The sequence below is a fragment of the Narcine bancroftii genome, chromosome 4 (genome assembly GCF_036971445.1).
Source record: "Narcine bancroftii isolate sNarBan1 chromosome 4, sNarBan1.hap1, whole genome shotgun sequence".
Classification (NCBI taxonomy): Eukaryota; Metazoa; Chordata; class Chondrichthyes; order Torpediniformes; family Narcinidae; genus Narcine; species Narcine bancroftii.
The window spans coordinates 74,178,771-74,198,393 of record NC_091472.1 but is presented as its reverse complement, the minus strand read 5'-3'; the positions used below and the strand labels follow the sequence as shown (position 1 = coordinate 74,198,393).

At 41.2% G+C, this 19,623-nt stretch overlaps 1 protein-coding gene across 6 annotated transcripts in view; it reads right to left on the bottom strand.

Moving 5' to 3' along the window:
* Positions 1–228: 228 nt before the first annotated feature.
* The window catches only part of LOC138760684 (AT-rich interactive domain-containing protein 1B-like), a 521,279-nt gene continuing 501,884 nt past the window's right edge, over positions 229–19,623 (bottom strand). For all 6 annotated transcript variants that reach the window (XM_069931618.1, XM_069931621.1, XM_069931620.1 and 3 more), the window contains 2 exons: positions 6,902–7,032; positions 229–4,971 (listed from right to left, as the gene is read on the bottom strand). In XM_069931618.1, coding sequence (XP_069787719.1) covers positions 3,253–4,971; positions 6,902–7,032 — 1,850 coding nt within the window. In that variant the 3' untranslated portion in view covers positions 229–3,252. The remainder of the gene's footprint in view (positions 4,972–6,901; positions 7,033–19,623) is intronic.

Genomic DNA, 19,623 nt, shown 5'->3' with positions numbered 1-19,623 from the left:
TTTGAAGCCTTCTCTACTGCTTCAACTTCCACGAAAAAGATTGTCAAAGACCAGCAGCCAATGTATTATTGGCTCATGATAAGTCTTCTCAATGGAAGGGATGAAAAAAAAACTGGCTGTTCATTAAAAAACGTTTAAACTGCAGTATGAATTCATGCATAACACAAAGTTCAATCTTTAAGATTTCATTACAGTCAGGTTGGCAAACAGAACAATAGCAATTTGTAATTATTTTTATACCTTTAATGCAATAAAATGTCTCAAGGCGCTTCACAGGAATGCCAACAAACAAAATTTGACACGAGTCACACAAGGAAATATCAGAGCAGGTGACTCTGTCAAAGAGGTAGGTTTTGAGGAGTATCTTAAAGGAGAGGAGAAAGGTAAGGCAGGGAATTCCAGAATCTGTGTGTCTGGGAGGTGGAAATGCAGCAGGAAATAAAATGATTAAATTCAGAAAAAATGATTAGCCAGTATTCTTGGAGGAATGACAGGCTGGAAATGATAGCGAGGGTAGGATGAAATCAAAGATGGAATTTTACAAACATGTTGGCTTAACCAGAAATCAATGGAGGAGGGTGAGCAGAGGGGGTTCAGTGATCAGGGCCAGGGACACTTAAGAGTAAGAAGCAGAAGGATAGCTTAAGTTTAAAAATGTGTGGAACAAGTGAGGCTGGGTATGAATGCAATGGAATTATTTAGTCCAATGGTACTAATGGCATGGACGAGAGTTTCAGCGGCAGGTAACTTGCTGTCAGGAAATGTTATGGAGGTAAAATTAGGCCATGACAATATGGGTATGTGTTCCTTGGATATATTACAGTCCTATCTGACAATCAAATAGCAAGAAAAGACAGATGGGTGTCACTATCCAGGAACAGATTTGTGACAGACAATGAAGGCAATGGCTTTGGTCTCCCCTATATTTAGCGGAAGGAAACCTCTCTTCATCTAAAATGAGTTGATGATGGAATTTTGACATCATTGCTGAGAGGCTACATTTAAATGAGAAATAGAAGAGGAGACAGCATGGGTAGTGGTGCAGGAGAAGGAAAAGCCATTGTAGGCGATTCTCTGGCAATGAATAGAATGCGAATATGGTCGCTTTCAGATGGAAAATGCCAGATGGGCTTTGGAGAGGAATGGTCCAGTTAACCACATCAAAGAATTCAAAACGAAGAAGGATGAAGGAAAATAGATTACTCTCGTCAGTTATGTAAAATGTCATTCATTGCTTTTAGAGCTAATTTGGCGTGACTACAAATATTCAACTGTGGAGCTTTCAGGAGTGGGATGATGGTGGATTTGAAGGAATGAGTTGTAACAGTTAACAGGGGAAGCTTGCTGGCCAGTATTCTAATTAACCATGTTGCAAAACCAGGTGGTAAGTCAGTCTCATGGACAAGCCTGGGTGACAGAATGAAAATAGAAACAAAGGTAGAAAGCAAATACTGAAAATCCCCAATAATGGCCATTCTACACATTTTCAATATGACATGCAAGTCGCTGAATGACAGATGGCCCACTCCCTGGCAATATTTTGTAAATAACTGAATGATCAAGGCAATATTTTGTACATTGTGTCAGATGCATCAGCAAATGTGAGGCTTCTCTGAATGTTAAATGATACAATTCATTGCAAATTTAAAAAAAAATCCCACATATGACATAACAGTACACTGGCAAAACAAAATCAAATGATTGTGTCAAAAGTTGCATTGTTGTTTCAGAGTTCAGACAGGATGAGGTCAGATAACCTATCCACCATGCATCTCCTTTCAGGCCATCCAGGACTATGTTTAAAATCAGCAAGTTAAAGTACTATTAATCTTGGTATTCTCCTGCTTCTGGGAGCACTGCTGCACCAAGGCCTGTCCACATTTAGAACAATGACAGAAGAGAAATTGTTGGACAAGGCAACTTATTTTTTTCCTGCAGTACAATGACATTTTTTCACCATAAAATTAAATTCTAAGCAGTACAGGCATAACCTTTCAAAGCACTTGCATCTGTTAAAAAATTATTCAAGAACAATCATCACAGCACTTAACAAGATTTAATGTACATTTATTCTTAACATGTGGAACATATAGTATAAAGATTTTATACTGAATAAATGATATTCATTAAGCCAGAGGAAAAGGAGGAATTTACATCAATGTTTTAACTACATTATCTGAAATACAAATATGCTGATTCGCATCACTGAAAAATTTCTGAAATTGTGTTTCTTCATTTTTTTTAAAATTTCTGATCATTACCTGTACTTAACCTTTTCCACACCTTGATTTCGAAGCAAAATGTGATCAGCTGCTCTCCTTGAAATAGAGCACAACTTTATACATACAGAAACTTGTACATCACCCTCATAGGAGATATGGCCAAAAATATATAATAAAAAAAATAATTAAAATCTACCACTTTTTTTAAACCTTACCACATCATGGAGAAAGAAAAACTGTAAACCTCATTCTAAAATAAACAAAAAAAGAACACAACAGAAATAGTTTGAGGGTATGTGCAATGTACAACTTCTATATACATTACAGCCTTTTGGCTGTTGGAAAAAAATATCAAAACATAAACTGAGTGAACAAAGAGACTGCTGAGGACTGTCATACTGTGGAAGGTCAAGAAAGGTATGAATATGACAGTATCATGAGGAAGCAATTTGTGTTTTACCATCACTTTCTCTCCCAGCCCCTCAACCCAGGTCAACAGTTTGTTTGCTGCTAGACTAATGCATTTTAATATTTTGTGTTTTACAGTTGACTATGCACACCTTTTTTTGATCCCCTATACCTAGATCACTAAGTTCTATTGCACAGCGCTTTCTGTGGTGTGTACATTTCAAAATTAATCCATTTTCCCATTTTTTTCCTTTTGTAACTGGTAAAGAATATTTAATTGTACAATGCTTGCCACATTTCAAAATTCACCTGTTTTGCTTCCAAAAATATCATACAAACGTGAAAGAAACATCCAAAGGGAATCTAGGGATAGAGATGACCCCAACTGTACTAGACAGCAACTTTGGTTAAAAAAATGTTTTAAAAAGTACTTATACACATACAGCAAGTATTTATTTCCATCTTATATTTGACCAAATTGACTACTTTCTTAAAGCCCAATTTCTTTAGTAAACGGGGCAGAGGAGCAAAGGTTACTTTTTTTGTTGGATAAATAATAGAAACAGCCAATCAAATGCAACTTCTTTGTCTCCACTCACACATGCTTGGCTTCCCACTTCTGTCATAACTGACCAGTCATGAACAGTGTATCACAAATGACAGATGCAACCATAGAGTTCAGAACAGATGATATGGAAATATCTAGCAAGCGACCCTCATGTAAAACAAACTCTGAGCGGTTCTCTTCTACTCTAGCCATGGCCAGTAAAGCCTTGGCTGCCCGACACATCATGTGCACACTGGTTGGCTCAATCGGCGGCGGCTGCATGTGCATCAGGTTAGGTTGACTGTGCTGAAGTTGGGCCACAGTGAGGCCATCCTCAAGAAAGCTGATCAGGTTGCTAATGCTTCCTTTTTGCACAGCAATAGCTCTTGCAACCAACGTATCTCCCTGGGCAAAGTTTGACAACAGAGCCACAGACATTTCTCGGCAGACTGAAATTCTCCGGTCCCCCACATACCTAACCAAAGTGGCATATAGTTTCTCCTGACGGCTGAATGGTGGAGTTGCCAGGATGAGATCCACATTATTGTCCTGAATGCTGAGCTTACATAAAGTTTCCAACACAAGTCGCTGTGGTGATAGGACTGAATTCAGCCCTACTGTAGGGAAAGGATCCTGGGCTTCTGCTGAAGGACATACCATCCAGTGTAGCAAGCCATCCAAAATTGGCAAACAAATGCTTTCTGGGTATATTGACAGGTCCAGCTGCCCAGAAATGTTGGCTAATGTAACTAAGGTATTCTCCCGCAAAACCTCAAGGCAATCCCACCACCATTCGTCTTTGCTGCAGGCTACCCCTTCATCCTCTTCTTCCTCTTTTTCATATGTCCGTGGTGTTCGCTTTCTTTCTGGATGCTCATGATGAAGTAAAATCAACTTTCCCAAAATAAGTATAAGACCCGAGTGCTTTGACATTTCAATGTCATTCCCAGGCACAAAAGACAAGCTACGAACTATATTTGACACACAAATACAACGCTTTGCCAAAGAGTCCCGCCAGTCAGAGATTGTGCACAATGGAGTCTCATCACGACTGCAAGGCTCATCCTCCAATAACTTTATATTTCTGTGTTTTTTTGCCTGATGGATACCAAATAGAAATTTGCTGCTTTCCGTCTCAGGAGCCGAACCATTGGAATGGTCTTCTGGCAAGGCACCTGGCCGAGCTGACAACACATCATCTATTGTTGCCATGATACTCTTTTCTGGCTGTTCTTCTGTATTGATGTTTTCTTTGTTCTCGTACTCTTTTGTCTTTTTCTCTTTATTTGGGATACTTAAGCATCCCGTTACCCTCTTGCGTGACAGTATTTCCATCTTGCTCTCAAAATGGGTCTGAATGTGCTCTGTTGTGTCACCTCCACCAATTTTCCAATGGAGCAATCCACTGTCAAACTCCTGAACGTGACCAAGTTTATTTGTGCGGTCTACAACAAAAAGGTCCTTCTTCTTCACAATCTTTAATGGTAGCCTGTCAAATTTACTGGCTTGTTTTGGTTTTTCTTCAAGTTGCAAATCACCTGATGCAACGTTGACTGGACTATCTTCACTTTCTGATTGATCACCTTCTTCTTGATCATCGTCATCAATTTCTATGTCTTCTTCCTCCTCCAAAATATCATCTTTAGTATAATTAACATCATCTTTCTTAAATACATTGGGATCAAGTAGAGCCTTCTGACCTGGATCTCCAACCTCGTACTCTTTTAAAATTCCAAATATTTCTATCAAGCATCTTCTGAAATATTCTACCAGAAGTTCCAGGAAACCAGACAACTGCAACAAAAACAGAAGTAAAAGGATTTATTTTTAGAACTTCAGGCACATTCAATTTAAATTTTCAAATAAATATTTAAATTCTTCTAGGATTCTAATGCATGTATCAGGCAATCAGATTTGTTGATTTTCCCTCTACAAATTGAGTCAGGTAATTGTTTCAATTACAATGTGGATTTTCTTTCCACTGTGTTCAGCTTTTCAAATTTTGACTGCATAGATTTAATGTTAACACTCAATATTTTGAAAAGTACACTTGATGAATAAAAACAGCAGCATACTTTTCAAAAATCAATTCAAAATAAAATTCAGTTTTTCCTAAATATTTCAGTTATGTTCAGTTTTGGAGAAAAAATAAAGATGGGGGAAGTTGGCCAATGTGTTTGCACTACACACTTTTCACAGTAATATCCTTATACTATATAAGGATATAATTTTCAGCCAAGATAGTCAATATGCATATTCCAAATGATGTAAAGCAAAAATGTAAAATCTGCAAAACTATAACAAATACTGAATTATTTAGCCCTCTATTCAGTAAGAAATACAAGTGTTTGCACCACTGTTTACATCAATGAAAGTATAAACTCTGTAACCATATTGTCTTTTATTTTTTAATTTTTACAATTATTTGTTTACTTGATAATGTCTAAGAATTCTGAAACTAATTCATTAATATTAGGCATATTGCTCCAAAGCAACAGAACAACTATTACCATCATTCTCAGTGAAGTATCACAAAAGCTGATTTCAGGAAGACAAGATGGATGAAATGAAAACACAAACTCGGATATATTTTGTCGTGGAAAAATCTTGTAAATAAATATTTGAGGAAGCAACAAGAACAAAATAATAATGCAAAGGGAATATTACAGCTGGCTGAAAATCCAAAAAAAAAATACACAGCCCTGGAAAGATTGAGTAGGCAAGATACTATCTGTTTGGATGAAAAAAAACCATGGCAGGCTACTGATTTTTCATCAGAATATTTTGATGAAAGCTCACCAAAGCACGTTCAGTGTTTCCTGATAAATGTATGCTTTTAGCTTTGGTAATTTTCTCTCATTTTTTTCTGTACCTTATCTAATGTCTTAATAGTCTTGAGAATAAAAATAAACCTGCAGAACTATGAATGATTAAGGACAGCTATTTAGACAGCTCTTGCAGCTGAAGGACACAGAGATGAGAAGCTACTTGTTCCATTTGATTCTATGATTCAAATTATATTCTCCCTTCAGTGTGTATGTCCATTACCTGATGAATAAACTGAAACTTAAAAATACTTTTGAACATTTATAGTCAAAATTGTAAGGATATCTGACCATACCCAACCAAATAACTAGACAAAAAAATATTCTGCACAGGAGAAAATCAGTGTTTTCATCTTGAAGAAGGTTTCAACTCAAATTGTTGATGAGTCTTTTTCTCTCACTGATGCTGCTCGATCCATTGAGCTCCTCCAGTAGATCCCAGGGTCTGTCGTCTCTCACGCGTCTCTAAAGAGCTTGCCAATTTGATCAGTCTAAATGTAAAGCTGCACATTTTCTCACTAAATCAATCACAACTGCCATAGTGTTCAGCAGTCACTAAGATTTTAATTTAATTTAATTTTCCTTATTGGTTTGACCACAGTCCCTTGGAGAAAATAATCTTGAGGAAATACAATGAAATTAATCATCACTGCTGACATCAACCAGTTAGTCTAATTTCTATGATTGCTTCAGAAAAGTATGGCTTTTAAATTATGATATCCACAGGAGGAGAATAATACATATAAATTTACATGAAAATATAAAAGGGTAGTTACAGAAGAAATCAATTCCAGGCCCACCATCAGTAATCAGTAAACGTGGACCCAAACACAAGTCTCAGAGTTTTGTGATCCCATTATCTAAAACACAATGTCTTAATTTCTAGGAGGTTTACTTACTTGGGAGAGGTTGAACGTCGCTACAGTGCTATCATCGTAAAGTAAGATGTTGATGGTATCTAGAGCCCAAGTGCTTTCAGCCAAAAGACCAGACTTAAGGGACATCATAACACGCCATGCCTCTGGAGCTCCTGAAAAAAGTGATTAACAGCAGTTCAAACATCATTAGTCAAAACTATACTTTAAATTTTTCAGTTGATCAAATTAGCACCCATTTTTGGCAAACGATGGCATAGAATGGATTAAATAATGGAAGGGAATGCTAAGAATGGCTTTTATGAACATAAGTATTGCTGATATATTATCATCCTGAATTCTTGCAATTCAGTGTAAGGATACAGTAATAAAATGATTATGCTGTTGCAGATAACTCAAGAACTTGATAAATCAACTGAATAAACCTTAAGAATTAGTAAGAGTAAATGGTGACATGAAAATTGCTGGATTATCCAACTGGGCCCAGTTTATTAATTTATCCATTTGACCATTGTGTAATCTCCAATCACACCAAAAAAGCTGATGCGTAACTGCTTCCTCAAATGACCTCCCAAGTCACTCATATCAAGGGGAGTCAAATAAGCCTCACCAGCAATAACACAATCCTGTAAATGAATAAACAAGAAAATAAATTCAGGGCACAATTGCAAAGTGCAGGCCATTACAGCCTACAAAGCATGGGCGAATGCCATAGAGGGATGTAATGCTTCATTACCTGATAAGATGAACACTTTCTATGTCTGCTCTGAGAAGAAGGACCAAACAGTGCCTACTAGAATCCCTGCAAAGGCTGAGGACCTTGTGATATTTGTCTCTGAGGACAATGTTAGAACATCATTCTAACATCAACCCTTGCAAGGTGCTAGGCGCTGACGGCGTTCCTGGCAGGGTACTGAAAATCTGCGCCAATCAACTAGCTGGAGTGTTCACAGACATTTTCAACCTCTCATTGCTGTAGTCAGAGGTTCCCACCTGCTAGAAAAGGGCATCACTCATCCCAGTGCCCAAGAGCAGTGTGAGCTGCCTCAACGATTATCGCCCAGAAGCACTAACATTTATTGTGATGAAATGCTACAAACTCTAGGCCTCTGTACCCCCCTCTCCAACTGGATCCTTAACTTTCTTATCGGAAGACTGCAGTCAGTACAAATTGGAAACAATGTCTCCTCATCACTTATCAACACAGGTGCATCCCAAGGATGTGTGCTTATCCAACTGCTCTACTCATTATACACCCATGAATGTGTGGCCAGGCACAATTCCAATGCTAACTACAGGTTTGCCGAGGATACCATAGTTGTCGGCAGAATCACAAACAACAAGGATGAAGCGTATAGGAAGGAGATAGATCAGCTCATTGAATGGTGTAACAACAACAACAACCTAGAGCTCAAGGTTACCAAAACCAAGGAGATGATTGTGGACTTTAGGAGCGGGTCAAGGAAAGACAATCTAGTCCTCAGCAGTGGAGAGGGTCAGGAACTTCAAATTCCTGGGTGATAACATCTCCGAGGATCTATCCTGGAGCGTCCATGTTGATGCAATCGCGAAGAAGGCTCGCCAGCAGCTATACTTGGCAAGGTGCCTGAGGAGATTTGGTACGTCACCGAAAACTCTTGAAAACTTCTAAAGGTGTACTGTGGAGACCATACTGGCTGGTTGCATCACTGTCTGGTATGGAGGTGCCAACTCTCAGGACAAAAATAAACTTCAGAGGGTTGTTAACTCAGCCTGCAACATCACTGGCATCAGACTTCACTCCATCGAGGACCTCTACCAACCAGGCCATGCCCTCTTCACTCTAGTGCCATCGGGTAAAAGGTTCAGGAGCCTAAAGACAAGCACTCAGTGGCACAAGGACAACTTCTTCCCCGCTGCCATCAGATTCCTGAATAAACAGTGAACCAAAGACACTGCCGTACTATTTTATTTTTATAGTAATGTTGTAAGATGGTTATAATATGAATGTTCACACTAAGATGCTGCTGCAAAGCAGCAAATTTCATGACTTGTTCACGACAATAAATTCTGATTCGGATGACTTTTTTTTCCAGAAATGTCGTGAAGAGTGAGGAGAAAAGTAACAGATTTAAAGATTAGTGGAATCTAATAACAAGATGTTCTAAGTGGTTTATTGTAGGAGACAAAGAATAAGAGGCATGGCCCTTTGAGACCTCACTCCCATTGTGGAGGTGCAACACTGACCAGACTTCAAGAAAAATAAAACTCAAAAGAAACTTTGTTTAATCCATGAACATTTTAAATAAAACCCTTGCCCTTCTCAATCCTAATAATTAAACAGCTGTGAGAACAGTTTTCAATGTCATTAACAACAATTTCAGTTAACCTAGAAAAGCATGAAGCGCTTGTAGTTTAGGCCATTGTATTCATACAAGTTTCACCATCTTTTTTTCCAGTTGCACTGAGACATTACTTCTACTCCAGGATATCAGACTCTATTGGGATCATGCTGAATCACTTTAGAATGAACACTCTGGCAATCTGAAACAGAGGAAAATTACTCTTAAAAATCACCATGTGGTGGGATTTAGAGACGTTACATGAAACCGAAATGACAATAGACAATAGACCATAGGAGCTGGAGTAGGCCCTTCGGCCCGTCGAGCCAGCACCGCCATTTTACAGATCATGGCTGATCACTACCATCAGTACCCCTTTCCAGCCTTATCCCCTTAACTCCTTTGCCCACTAGAGTCTTATCTAACTCTCTTTTGAACATAATCAGCGAATCTGCCTCGACCACCCTCTGTGGCAGAGCATTCCACAGATTCTGGGTAAAAAAATGTTTTCTCATCTCCGTCCTAAAGGGCCTACCCTGTATTCTTAAACTATGCCCTCTAGAAAAGAGCAGCCCTTTCAGCCTTTTGCCTGCAATTGTGTACAATCATTGCTGATCTTTTTTCCCTAGCGTCACTTGACTACACAAGTTCCATCTCCTTTGATTCTCTTAATATCAAACAATCTATTGATATATTTAACAAATTTGCTGTGCTATTGCTCTGTTATGAATATCGTGAAGAACTGAACTTCCACAGCTCTCCTGGGTAGACAATTCCAAAGATTCACTACCCTCTGGTAAAAAAAATAACCTATCACCATTCTCCTGAATCGTTAATCCCCAGGTTTAGATATCCCTGCCAGGGGAAACTTCACACCAGCTTTTAGTCCATCAAATTCGGCAGGAACTAAGAAGGTTTCAATCAGATCATTCCTAATTCAGCAAGCTCAAGGGAGCATTGGTCCAGTCTGCTAAATTTTCCTCATACACAATCTGCTGAACCTTCACTACTCTCCTTTTACAAAGATATTCATCTATGGTTGGAAGTCCAAGCATGCATATTATACTCCATAGAATTGAAGCAAGATTTCTCTATCCTGCTAATCAAATGTTCCAGAAATAAAGTCCAAATTACTTTTTTCATTTTTCGTTGCTTGTTAACTTTTAATGATGTAAGCAAAACAGCAGATCGATCCTTCTGAACATTAACAATTTCAATCTTTCACTGTGTTTAAAAAGAACTTCCATTCCATTTTTTCTACCAAACTGGATGATCTCATCCCTTGTGCACATTTGCCATATCCTTGCCTATAATACAAACTCTTCAGACCCCCCTCACACTCTGCACCGTCACCAGCGAACTTCAAAATACTGCAAAAGATCATCTCATCCACAGCAGTTACATAGATCACAAACAGTTCTGGCAACAGAACTAATCTGTGCCATTACAGGCTCACAATTTAAAAAATGAGCCATTTATTCCAACTATTTCCTGCCTGTTGAACTAATCTTCAGTTCAAACAAGTATACGTTTAATGGCAGGCTAATTGGTCTTTAGTTTCCCGTTTTCTCATTCTCACCTTCTCTAAATATTGTGGTTACATTTGCTACTTTCAACTCAGAGGGAACCTTTTGGTAGCCCATGGACCTTTGGAGAAGATGACAACCAGCCCATCCACTGCTGTCACAGCCACCTCCTTCAAAACCTTCAATGAACAGCATCAGGTCCTGGAGATATATTACCTTCCTGTCTGAGATTAGATCAGCATTTAAATAAAAAGGTCTGCCGATGGTGTGATTGCTGGAGAAACTCAGCAAATCACAGAGAATCAACAGGAAACAAAGGATAACCAATGTTGGGCCTGAATCTTCATCAAGGTATGAGAAAAATACAGACAGGCACCTAAAGAAAAAGGTGGGGGGGTGGAGAGATATTCACCTATGACTATTGGCCTGTGGTCCTCTCCTTGCCCCTTCTTCCCTCCTTTCCTCTCCTCCTCACACCTTTTTATTCAGAGACCTGATTGCTTTTTATTCATACCTTGCTCAGGCCCGAATCGTTGGTTACCCTATCTTTCCGATAGACTCTGTGTGACTGCTGCGTTTTACCAGCACTTTTGTGCATTGCAAATAACAAGCATTCCCCTGAAAAGTTCTAGTGTGGACTTAGAATGCTGTGGCTCACTGCTATTGGGGAATAAGGTCATCCACTCCATTTTGAAGCAGTGTACAGTGTGTCATTAAAGGTATGTGCCTCCACAATTAATTTGACACAGCTTCTAGAACGGTCTCCTTGTTCACAAACTGACAAAATAACTGCACATTCACTCTGAAGCACTTAATACCACATTCAACTGCACTCTCAGCATACTTTATATGGTTGATAAGGTTTAATTTCAAGAAACTTCAAAGAAGGCCATAATAGCCTTCACTCAAAAGAATATTAAAATAGCAACTAATTTATTTATGCACATTAAATGATGATGGATTGTACAACACAGATTCTCCCTGAGAGATAAAACAATAAAACTGAAGCAAGCATGGGAGTTACTGATGTTTACGACTTTTACATCTCAATTTTCATTTTCTGCTCCCGTCCCAGTCTTCCATCAATGCAACATTCATGCTTTTGCGTTCTTCCATTTCCACAGCTGTATCAAGTCTTGGAACATGAGTAAATATGCCAGTTCTATAGTGCTTTGATCAGATCAGTTGGTGAATGATTTTAGACAATTAGAAAATGTGGGTCACAGCACTCGGCTGCAAAAAAAAACCCAGGATAAAGCAGCTGGACTATTCTTTAGCTAGAAGTGACAAATGAATGATCAAAGTATCTCCCTCTCAAATGACGAGCATCATAGATATCAAGAAATTTGATTCATTTCACAGGATATCAGGAAATGAGCAAACATTACTGGATAAACCAAAAATGATGACAAACAGCAATATCTTGCATTTGCAGCTAATGCGCAGGAGAATTTGCATCTCTGCAAACGCTGTAACACTAGCATTTGTCTAATGAATTGGCCAAGCTTTTGCCTTATACAAAAAGCAGGAAAACCTATTCTGAGCCATCAAAATGACAGAAGATGTTGCTGTTGAATGGAACTTAAACTGAGCAACAAGCATATAATTGTGCTTTTATCCTACCAAGGTGACGGACACCTGTCTTCTAAACAAATCTAGTTCAATTATTGACAGAACAAAATTCCAGAGACAAGGTGACAGTGACTCCCTTGCAACCAGGCAGCATTTGACTAAAGTTTGCTTCATGAATCCCATTAAAATTGAAGCCAAATTGAAGGCAACAAAGATTTGGTGGGGAGGGTGGGGGGGGGGGGGGTGTGGGGGGCGGGTGGTGTGTTTGTGTAGAGGAGACATAAAACAAGAAGTAGAAAGTCACTTTATAACTGCTGGTGCCAATCACCTCAGCCATGGATAATTCTTCAGGAGTTCCAGTGTCCTTGATACAACCTTCTTCAACGGCTTCATGAATAAACAATGATTGCAGAGTATTCAGTACCATTTGTTGTTCTTCGAATTTATGCTGAAAATGCAGCAAGATCTAGATAACATTCAGGCTCATGTTTACAAATGGAAAGCAACACATGGAACATCATGACCAATATGTGCACCACCATCTCCAAGTTTCTTCAAGTCATGGACCAACGTGGTAAATGCAGTTGTTATATTACTGTCAAAGGGTCTAAATACTGAACATCACTGAACTACACTGGGCGAGGAACTCTATTGCATGAACTGGAGAGATTCAACGCAGCAGCTCACCACATTTTTTAAGGACAAATAGAAGGTGGTTAACAAATATTGGCAATGCAAATAATGTATGTAACTTTAGAAAGAATAAAAACTACTTGGGTAAGTCCTTGATTTATGTAGACAGCAAATGCCTGCAATTCTATCCCTAACTATAATGTATTAAAGCCTTATTTTATCATTGTAAATATAATAATAGACTTTGCATACAATGCAATAACGACACTCTTCAGCTAAAGGAAAATGTTGCAGCACCTCCACAAAGAGTAGATTCAAAATTCAATTTATTGTTATTGTAATAAAACAGGGTCATATTACATGGAATTGTTTTAGCCTGCTATAAGACAGACAGATTCGCCATCGGCAGAAATTACGTAAAGTGCCTCCTTACAGTCAGGGAAAGAGTAAGAGAAGCAAAAGAGAGTCTTCCAGAGTCTGTAGATTCATCTCCAGCACTTTCGCAGTCTCCCAGTCACACAGAGTTCGGTCCAAACCATTTGCAACCTGAGCTCCAGACCCAAACATCCAACAAGGTCAGGAACCCTTCAGCACCCCTCATATCCCAGTTCCGATACCTGGTACCTCTTCAGCCAGTTTTGAGCCAGTCTCCAGCAGTCCACAGCCTGGCCCGAGTCTACTGACAGCAGTCTCCAGCAGTCCACAGCCTGGCCCGAGTCTACCGACAGCAGACTCCAGCAGTCCACAGCCTGGCCCGAGTCTACTGACAGCAGTCTCCAGCAGCCCACAGCCTGGCCCGAGTCTACCGACAGCAGTCTCCAGCAGCCCACAGCCTGGCCCGAGTCTACCGACAGCAGTCTCCAGCAGCCCACAGCCTAGCCCGAGTCTACCGACAGCAGTCTCCAGCAGCCCACATCCCACAGCCTCCGTGGGTTCCTCGCTTCAAATCACCAGCAGCCCGCCCCATGCGCTGAGCCCCCTCACTGGTCCGCCGCCATGGCCACCATCCTGTAGTTTGTCTCCTCTGCTTCTCCTTCTCAGACGGGAGATGGTCTCCCCATTTTCTGGTGTCCTGCGCCAGTCCTCCACTCCCCTGGAGTCTGCAGCCCCTCGTGGCAGCTGCTGATCAGAGGCGCCGCCATCTTGGGTGCAGAGCCCACGGTTGAGGGATTTTAAATGAAACTACTGTTGCCTCCTTTAACGGGCCGTTCAACGACTGTGTGGACCTGATGGCACTTGACGGGCGGTTGGACCCCACACTGTATGTCCCCACTTCGCTCCCCGCGGGTCCAGACCAGCGGCAGTGCTGCTGTTCCAGCGGCTCCAGCAGCACCGCCATTTTCATTTCATAGGATTGCAATTTTGTAAAATTCCAGAGTTTGCTTTACAACGAAGAATGAAACCCTACATTTATATAATTTATTTTAAAATCTTGTGCATATCTAAGCACTTTCTAGCAAATGAAATTCTTCTGCAGTAGTCATTATCCCTATGTATCTGGAGTTAATTTGGGAACAGTATGGCCCCATTGACAGCCATGAGTTCAATAACTTCTGTGGCACTACAAGAGGATGAACTTCCTCTTTAATTTTCAGTGTCCTGGCATCTTTTAGGTTCACATGCACAAAAAGGTGCATTGGTTGAAATGTCACAGCTGCTACGAATGGCAGACCTATTGCTGGTGTGGACCTGGAAGAGCAGGGAGTAGAGACAGAGCGCTGCCACATTGGCTCCAACCACCTGGTCCAAATGCCAGCGGGTCTGCACAGGCTTTAAAAGGTCTCTTAAAGGATCCAATGATGTTTTTTTATTAAAATCCTGCAACTAAGGGGTGCATGCCCAATTTGCTTGGTGGCTGCTGCGAGGGATTGCAGACTCCAGTGGAGCAGCGGACCAGGGCAGAGCTCCAGAAACGAGGAGAACACGCCCCATCGAGAAGGAAAAACAGAGAAGGGGACGCAACATGACAGTGACCAAGGCAGCGGACCAGCAAGGGGCTCAGTGGCGGTCATTGTGGCAGGAAACATCGCAGATGACAAAATACAGCACCTCTAGGTTCAAGAACAGTTGCTTTCCAGCAGCTATCAGACTCTTGAACATTCCCTTGTACACTAATCATGGACTGTTCTGACAGTGCAAAAGGACTGCGTCACTTATTTTGCACTATGTATATTCAGAAACTATCTCATGGATTCATTGTCTTCTTAAATTCAATTAAGTTTATTACTAGATTTTTTTTTCACCAATACCTGTTGTGCTGCAGCAATCAAGAATTTTGGTGCATATATAATACATTGCACAATGTATATGAGAATCAGCTCATTATTATTATATTTCTGTGACTGGCAGGCAGACTATTGGTAGTACTATTCATGATTGAGACTTCTCAATGGGGAACAAAGAAATAAGGATTGGCTGCACTGGTGTCAATGAAGAGGCAAGTTTGAGACTGCAGATAGATAGGTATTGATCACTTCAACAAATTCCAGAGTGCCAAAATAGAACAGCAGATATAACTACTGCATAACAGCTCCAGTAACTCCGGTTAGATCCTGACCTCCATCCCTGACTGTGAGGAATTTGCATGGTCTCACTGTGCGTTTCTCCCAGGTGCACTCCAGATGTTTGATAAATTAATTGGCTGCTGTAAATAGTCCCTCTTGGATCTTAAAAAAAATTAGCGGAGATTAAATGGGTGTGTGAGAAAGAACAGGCTGCAGAACTTTAAGTGGGGATTAATGAGATTGCTCTCAGAGCCAATGGATCTTAAATGGGCCAAAGAATCTCTTCCCATGTCCTAAGAAAGAGGTGAGAATGTGATGGATCTGGGAAAAACAACAAAGCAAGGGAACACACAATAAGTGGGAAGATTTTGAGAGGTACTGAATTGAGGAAATTTAGTTTGTAACCACTGATGATTAAAAGGAGTCAGGCAGATCAAAATGGTCTTTAAAAAAACATAGGGGGCTGATCCCAACCACAAAATACAAAAGCATGGAGATCAAGCTCTCGTATTTGAAGATTGAAGGACAGGACATCCAAGGTTGTGATCTCAGGATTGCTATCCATACCACGTGCTAGTGAGGTTAGAAATAGAAGGATAATGCAGCTTAACACAGGGCTAAAGACATGGTCTATCTCATTGTCGATCCTTGCATCTGATGATATGGTGCAGCCGAGATAGGTAAACTGGTTGACCGTTTTGAGTTTTGTGTGCCCGATGGAGATGTGGGGGGGCTGGTAGTCATGGTGGGGAGCTGGCTGATGGAGGACCTCAGTTTTCTTCAGGCTGACTTCCAGGCCAAACACTTTGGCAGTTTCCGCAAAGCAGGACGTCAAGCGCTGAAGAGCTGGCTCTGAATGGGCAACTAAAGCGGCATCGTCTGCAAAGAGTAGTTCACGGACAAGTTTCTCTTGTGTCTTGGTGTGAGCTTGCAGGCGCCTCAGATTGAAGAGACTGCCATCCGTGCGGTACCGGATGTAAACAGCGTCTTCATTGTTGGGGTCTTTCATGGCTTGGTTCAGCATCATGCTGAAGAAGATTGAAAAGAGGGTTGGTGCGAGAACACAGCCTTGCTTCACGCCATTGTTAATGGAGAAGGGTTCAGAGAGCTCATTGCTTTATCTGACCCGACCTCGACATTTATCTCGACAATGAGATAGACAACAGACTCGCCAAGGCAAATAGCGCCTTTGGAAGACTACACAAAAGAGTCTGGAAAAACAACCAACTGAAAAACCTCACAAAGATAAGCGTATACAGAGCCGTTGTCATACCCACACTCCTGTTCGGCTCCGAATCATGGGTCCTCTACCGGCATCACCTACGGCTCCTAGAACGCTTCCACCAGCATTGTCTCCGCTCCATCCTCAACATCCATTGGAGCGCTTTCATCCCTAACGTCGAAGTACTCGAGATGGCAGAGGTCGACAGCATCGAGTCCATGCTGCTGAAGATCCAGGTGCGCTGGGTGGGTCACGTCTCCAGAATGGAGGACCATCGCCTTCCCAAGATTGTGTTATATGGCGAGCTCTCCACTGGCCACCGTGACAGAGGTGCACCAAAGAAAAGGTACAAGGACTGCCTAAAGAAATCTCTTGGTGCCTGCCACATTGACCACCGCCAGTGGGCTGATATCGCCTCAAACCGTGCATCTTGGCGCCTCACAGTTTGGCGGGCAGCAACCTCCCTTGAAGAAGACCGCAGAGCCCACCTCACTGACAAAAGGCAAAGGAGGAAAAACCCAACACCCAACCCCAACCAACCATTTTTCCCCTGCAGCCGCTGCAACCGTGTCTGCCTGTCCCGCATCGGACTTGTCAGCTACAAACGAGCCTGCAGCTGACGTGGACTTTTACCCCCTCCATAAATCTTCGTCCGCGAAGCCAAACCAAAGAAGAAGAAGAAAGAGAAAGACATGGTGCACGAGGGAGGGTTTGAGGATCGTTGAGCTCTCTTTCAGGGAAGATGGGACCTGTTCTAATGGGACAGTTGCTTCTGAACTGGAGAGTGACTAATATCCTTGTGGGAAATTTTTCTAGTGCTGCTCCAAGGGCCTTAAACTAGACTTGCAGTGGGATGGGAACCAGTGCAGATAAAGGAGTGGAGTAGGGAAAAAAAATGACATGAAAATTACATGCACCGCGAGAACTCAATGGGTGGTAAGTGGTGGAAACGTTCTCAGGTGCATCTATTTCAATGCAAGGGGTATTGAAGGAAAGGCAGATGAGCCTAGAGCATGGATTAGCATGTGAAATTTTGACATTGTGGCCATTAGTGAAACTTGGTTGCAGTAGGGCAGGTCTGGCAGCTCTGTTCCGGGCTTCTGTTATTTTAGATGCGACAGAATAGGGCGGTGGGGGGTGGGAATGAAAGGGAGAGGAGTGGCATTGCTCCTCAGGGAAAATATCACAGCTGTGCTCAGGTGGGACAGATTAGAGGGCTCGTTAACTGAGGCTATATGGGTGGAGCTGAGGAATAGGAAAGTATGACCACCCTCATGGGGTTGTTTTATAGCCTACCCAATAGTCAATGAGAATTGGAGGAGCAAATCTGTAGAGAGATAGCAGACAGATGCAGGAAACATAAGGCTGTGATAAAAGGAGATTTTAACTTTCCATATATTGACTGAGACTCCCATACTGTAAAAGGACTGGATGGCTTGGAGTTTGTCAAATGTGTTCAGGAAAGTTTTCTAACGACCAAACTGGATGATCTCACCTTTGTGCACATTAATAACTAGAGAGAGTGCAATACATGATCTCCTATAAGGGAACAAAATAGGACAGGTGACAGAATAATGTGTAGGGGAGCATATTGGGGCCAGTGATCATAATGTTATTAATTTCAGGTTAATTATGGAGAAGGACAAGACTGGGCCTCGGGTTGAGATTCTAAATTGGAGAAAGGCCAATTCTGAGGAAATGAGAAAGGATCTAGAATGTGTGGATTGTGATAAGTTGTATTCTGGCAAGGATGTGCGAGCTAAGTAGAAGACCTTCAAAGGCGGTGCAGTTAGCGCAACACTGCTACAGCGCCAGCTTTGGGACCGGGGTTTGAATCACATGCTGTCAATAAGGAGTTTGGACATTCTCCCTGAGTCTGCATAGGTTTTCCCCTGGTGCCCCAGTTTTCTCCCACATTCAACACATACCAGGGTTGTTGTTCAACTGGGTGTAATTGGGCGGCATGGGCTCGTGGGCCGAAAGGGCCTGTAACTGTGCTCTATGTCTAAATTTAAAATGTAAACATTTAAAAATTAAAGTGAAAATGTGAGTTTTTATGTTCCTGTCAGAATTAAAGGCAAAGTTAGCAAGCATAGAGAACCTTGGTTTTTGAGGGATAATGGGGATCTGGCTCAAGAGAGTTGTACTGCAGGTATAGGCAACATGGAGCAAATGAGGTATTGAGGAGTAGAAAATAAATGCAAGAAAAATCTCAAGAAAAAAATGAGGAAGGTTAAAAGAAGACATGAGGTTGCTTTGGCAGATAATGTGAAGGAAAATCCTAAGGATTTTTACAGGTATACTAAGAGTTAAAGGATAGTAAGGGACGAAATTGGTCCCCTTGAAGATCAGAGTGGTTGGCTTTGCCTGGAGCCAAAAGAGATGGGGAAGATCTTAAATGGCTTTTTTTCATCAGTATTCACTCAGAAAATGGGCAGAGTCATGGGAAGTAAGGAAAACATGCAGTGAGGTATTGGAACCTATACAGAATTAAAAGGAGGTGCTTGCTGTCTTAAAGGAAATAAAGGTGGATAAATCCTCAAGCTCTGACAAGGTATTTCCTTGGGCCTTAAGGGAGGATAGTGTAGAAATTGCAGGGTCTTTGGCAGAAATATTTAAAGTGTCCTTAGTCATGGATGTGGTGACACAGGATTGGAGGGTAGCTCATGCTGTTTCATTGTTTAAAAAAGGCTCCAAAATTAACCCTGGAAATTATAGGCCAGTGAGCCCGATGTCAGTAGTAGGTAAATTATTAGAAGGTGTTCTAAGAGATTGGATATACAATTATTTGGATAGCCAGAAACTAATTAGGGATAGTCAACATGACTTTGTAATAGCACCATAGATCACTACAGCACAGAAATCAGGCCATTCGCACCTTCTAGTCCATGCCGAAATATCATTTCATCGATATGCATCCAGTCCATATCCCTCCCGACCGCCCCATCCATGTAGCCATCCAATTTAT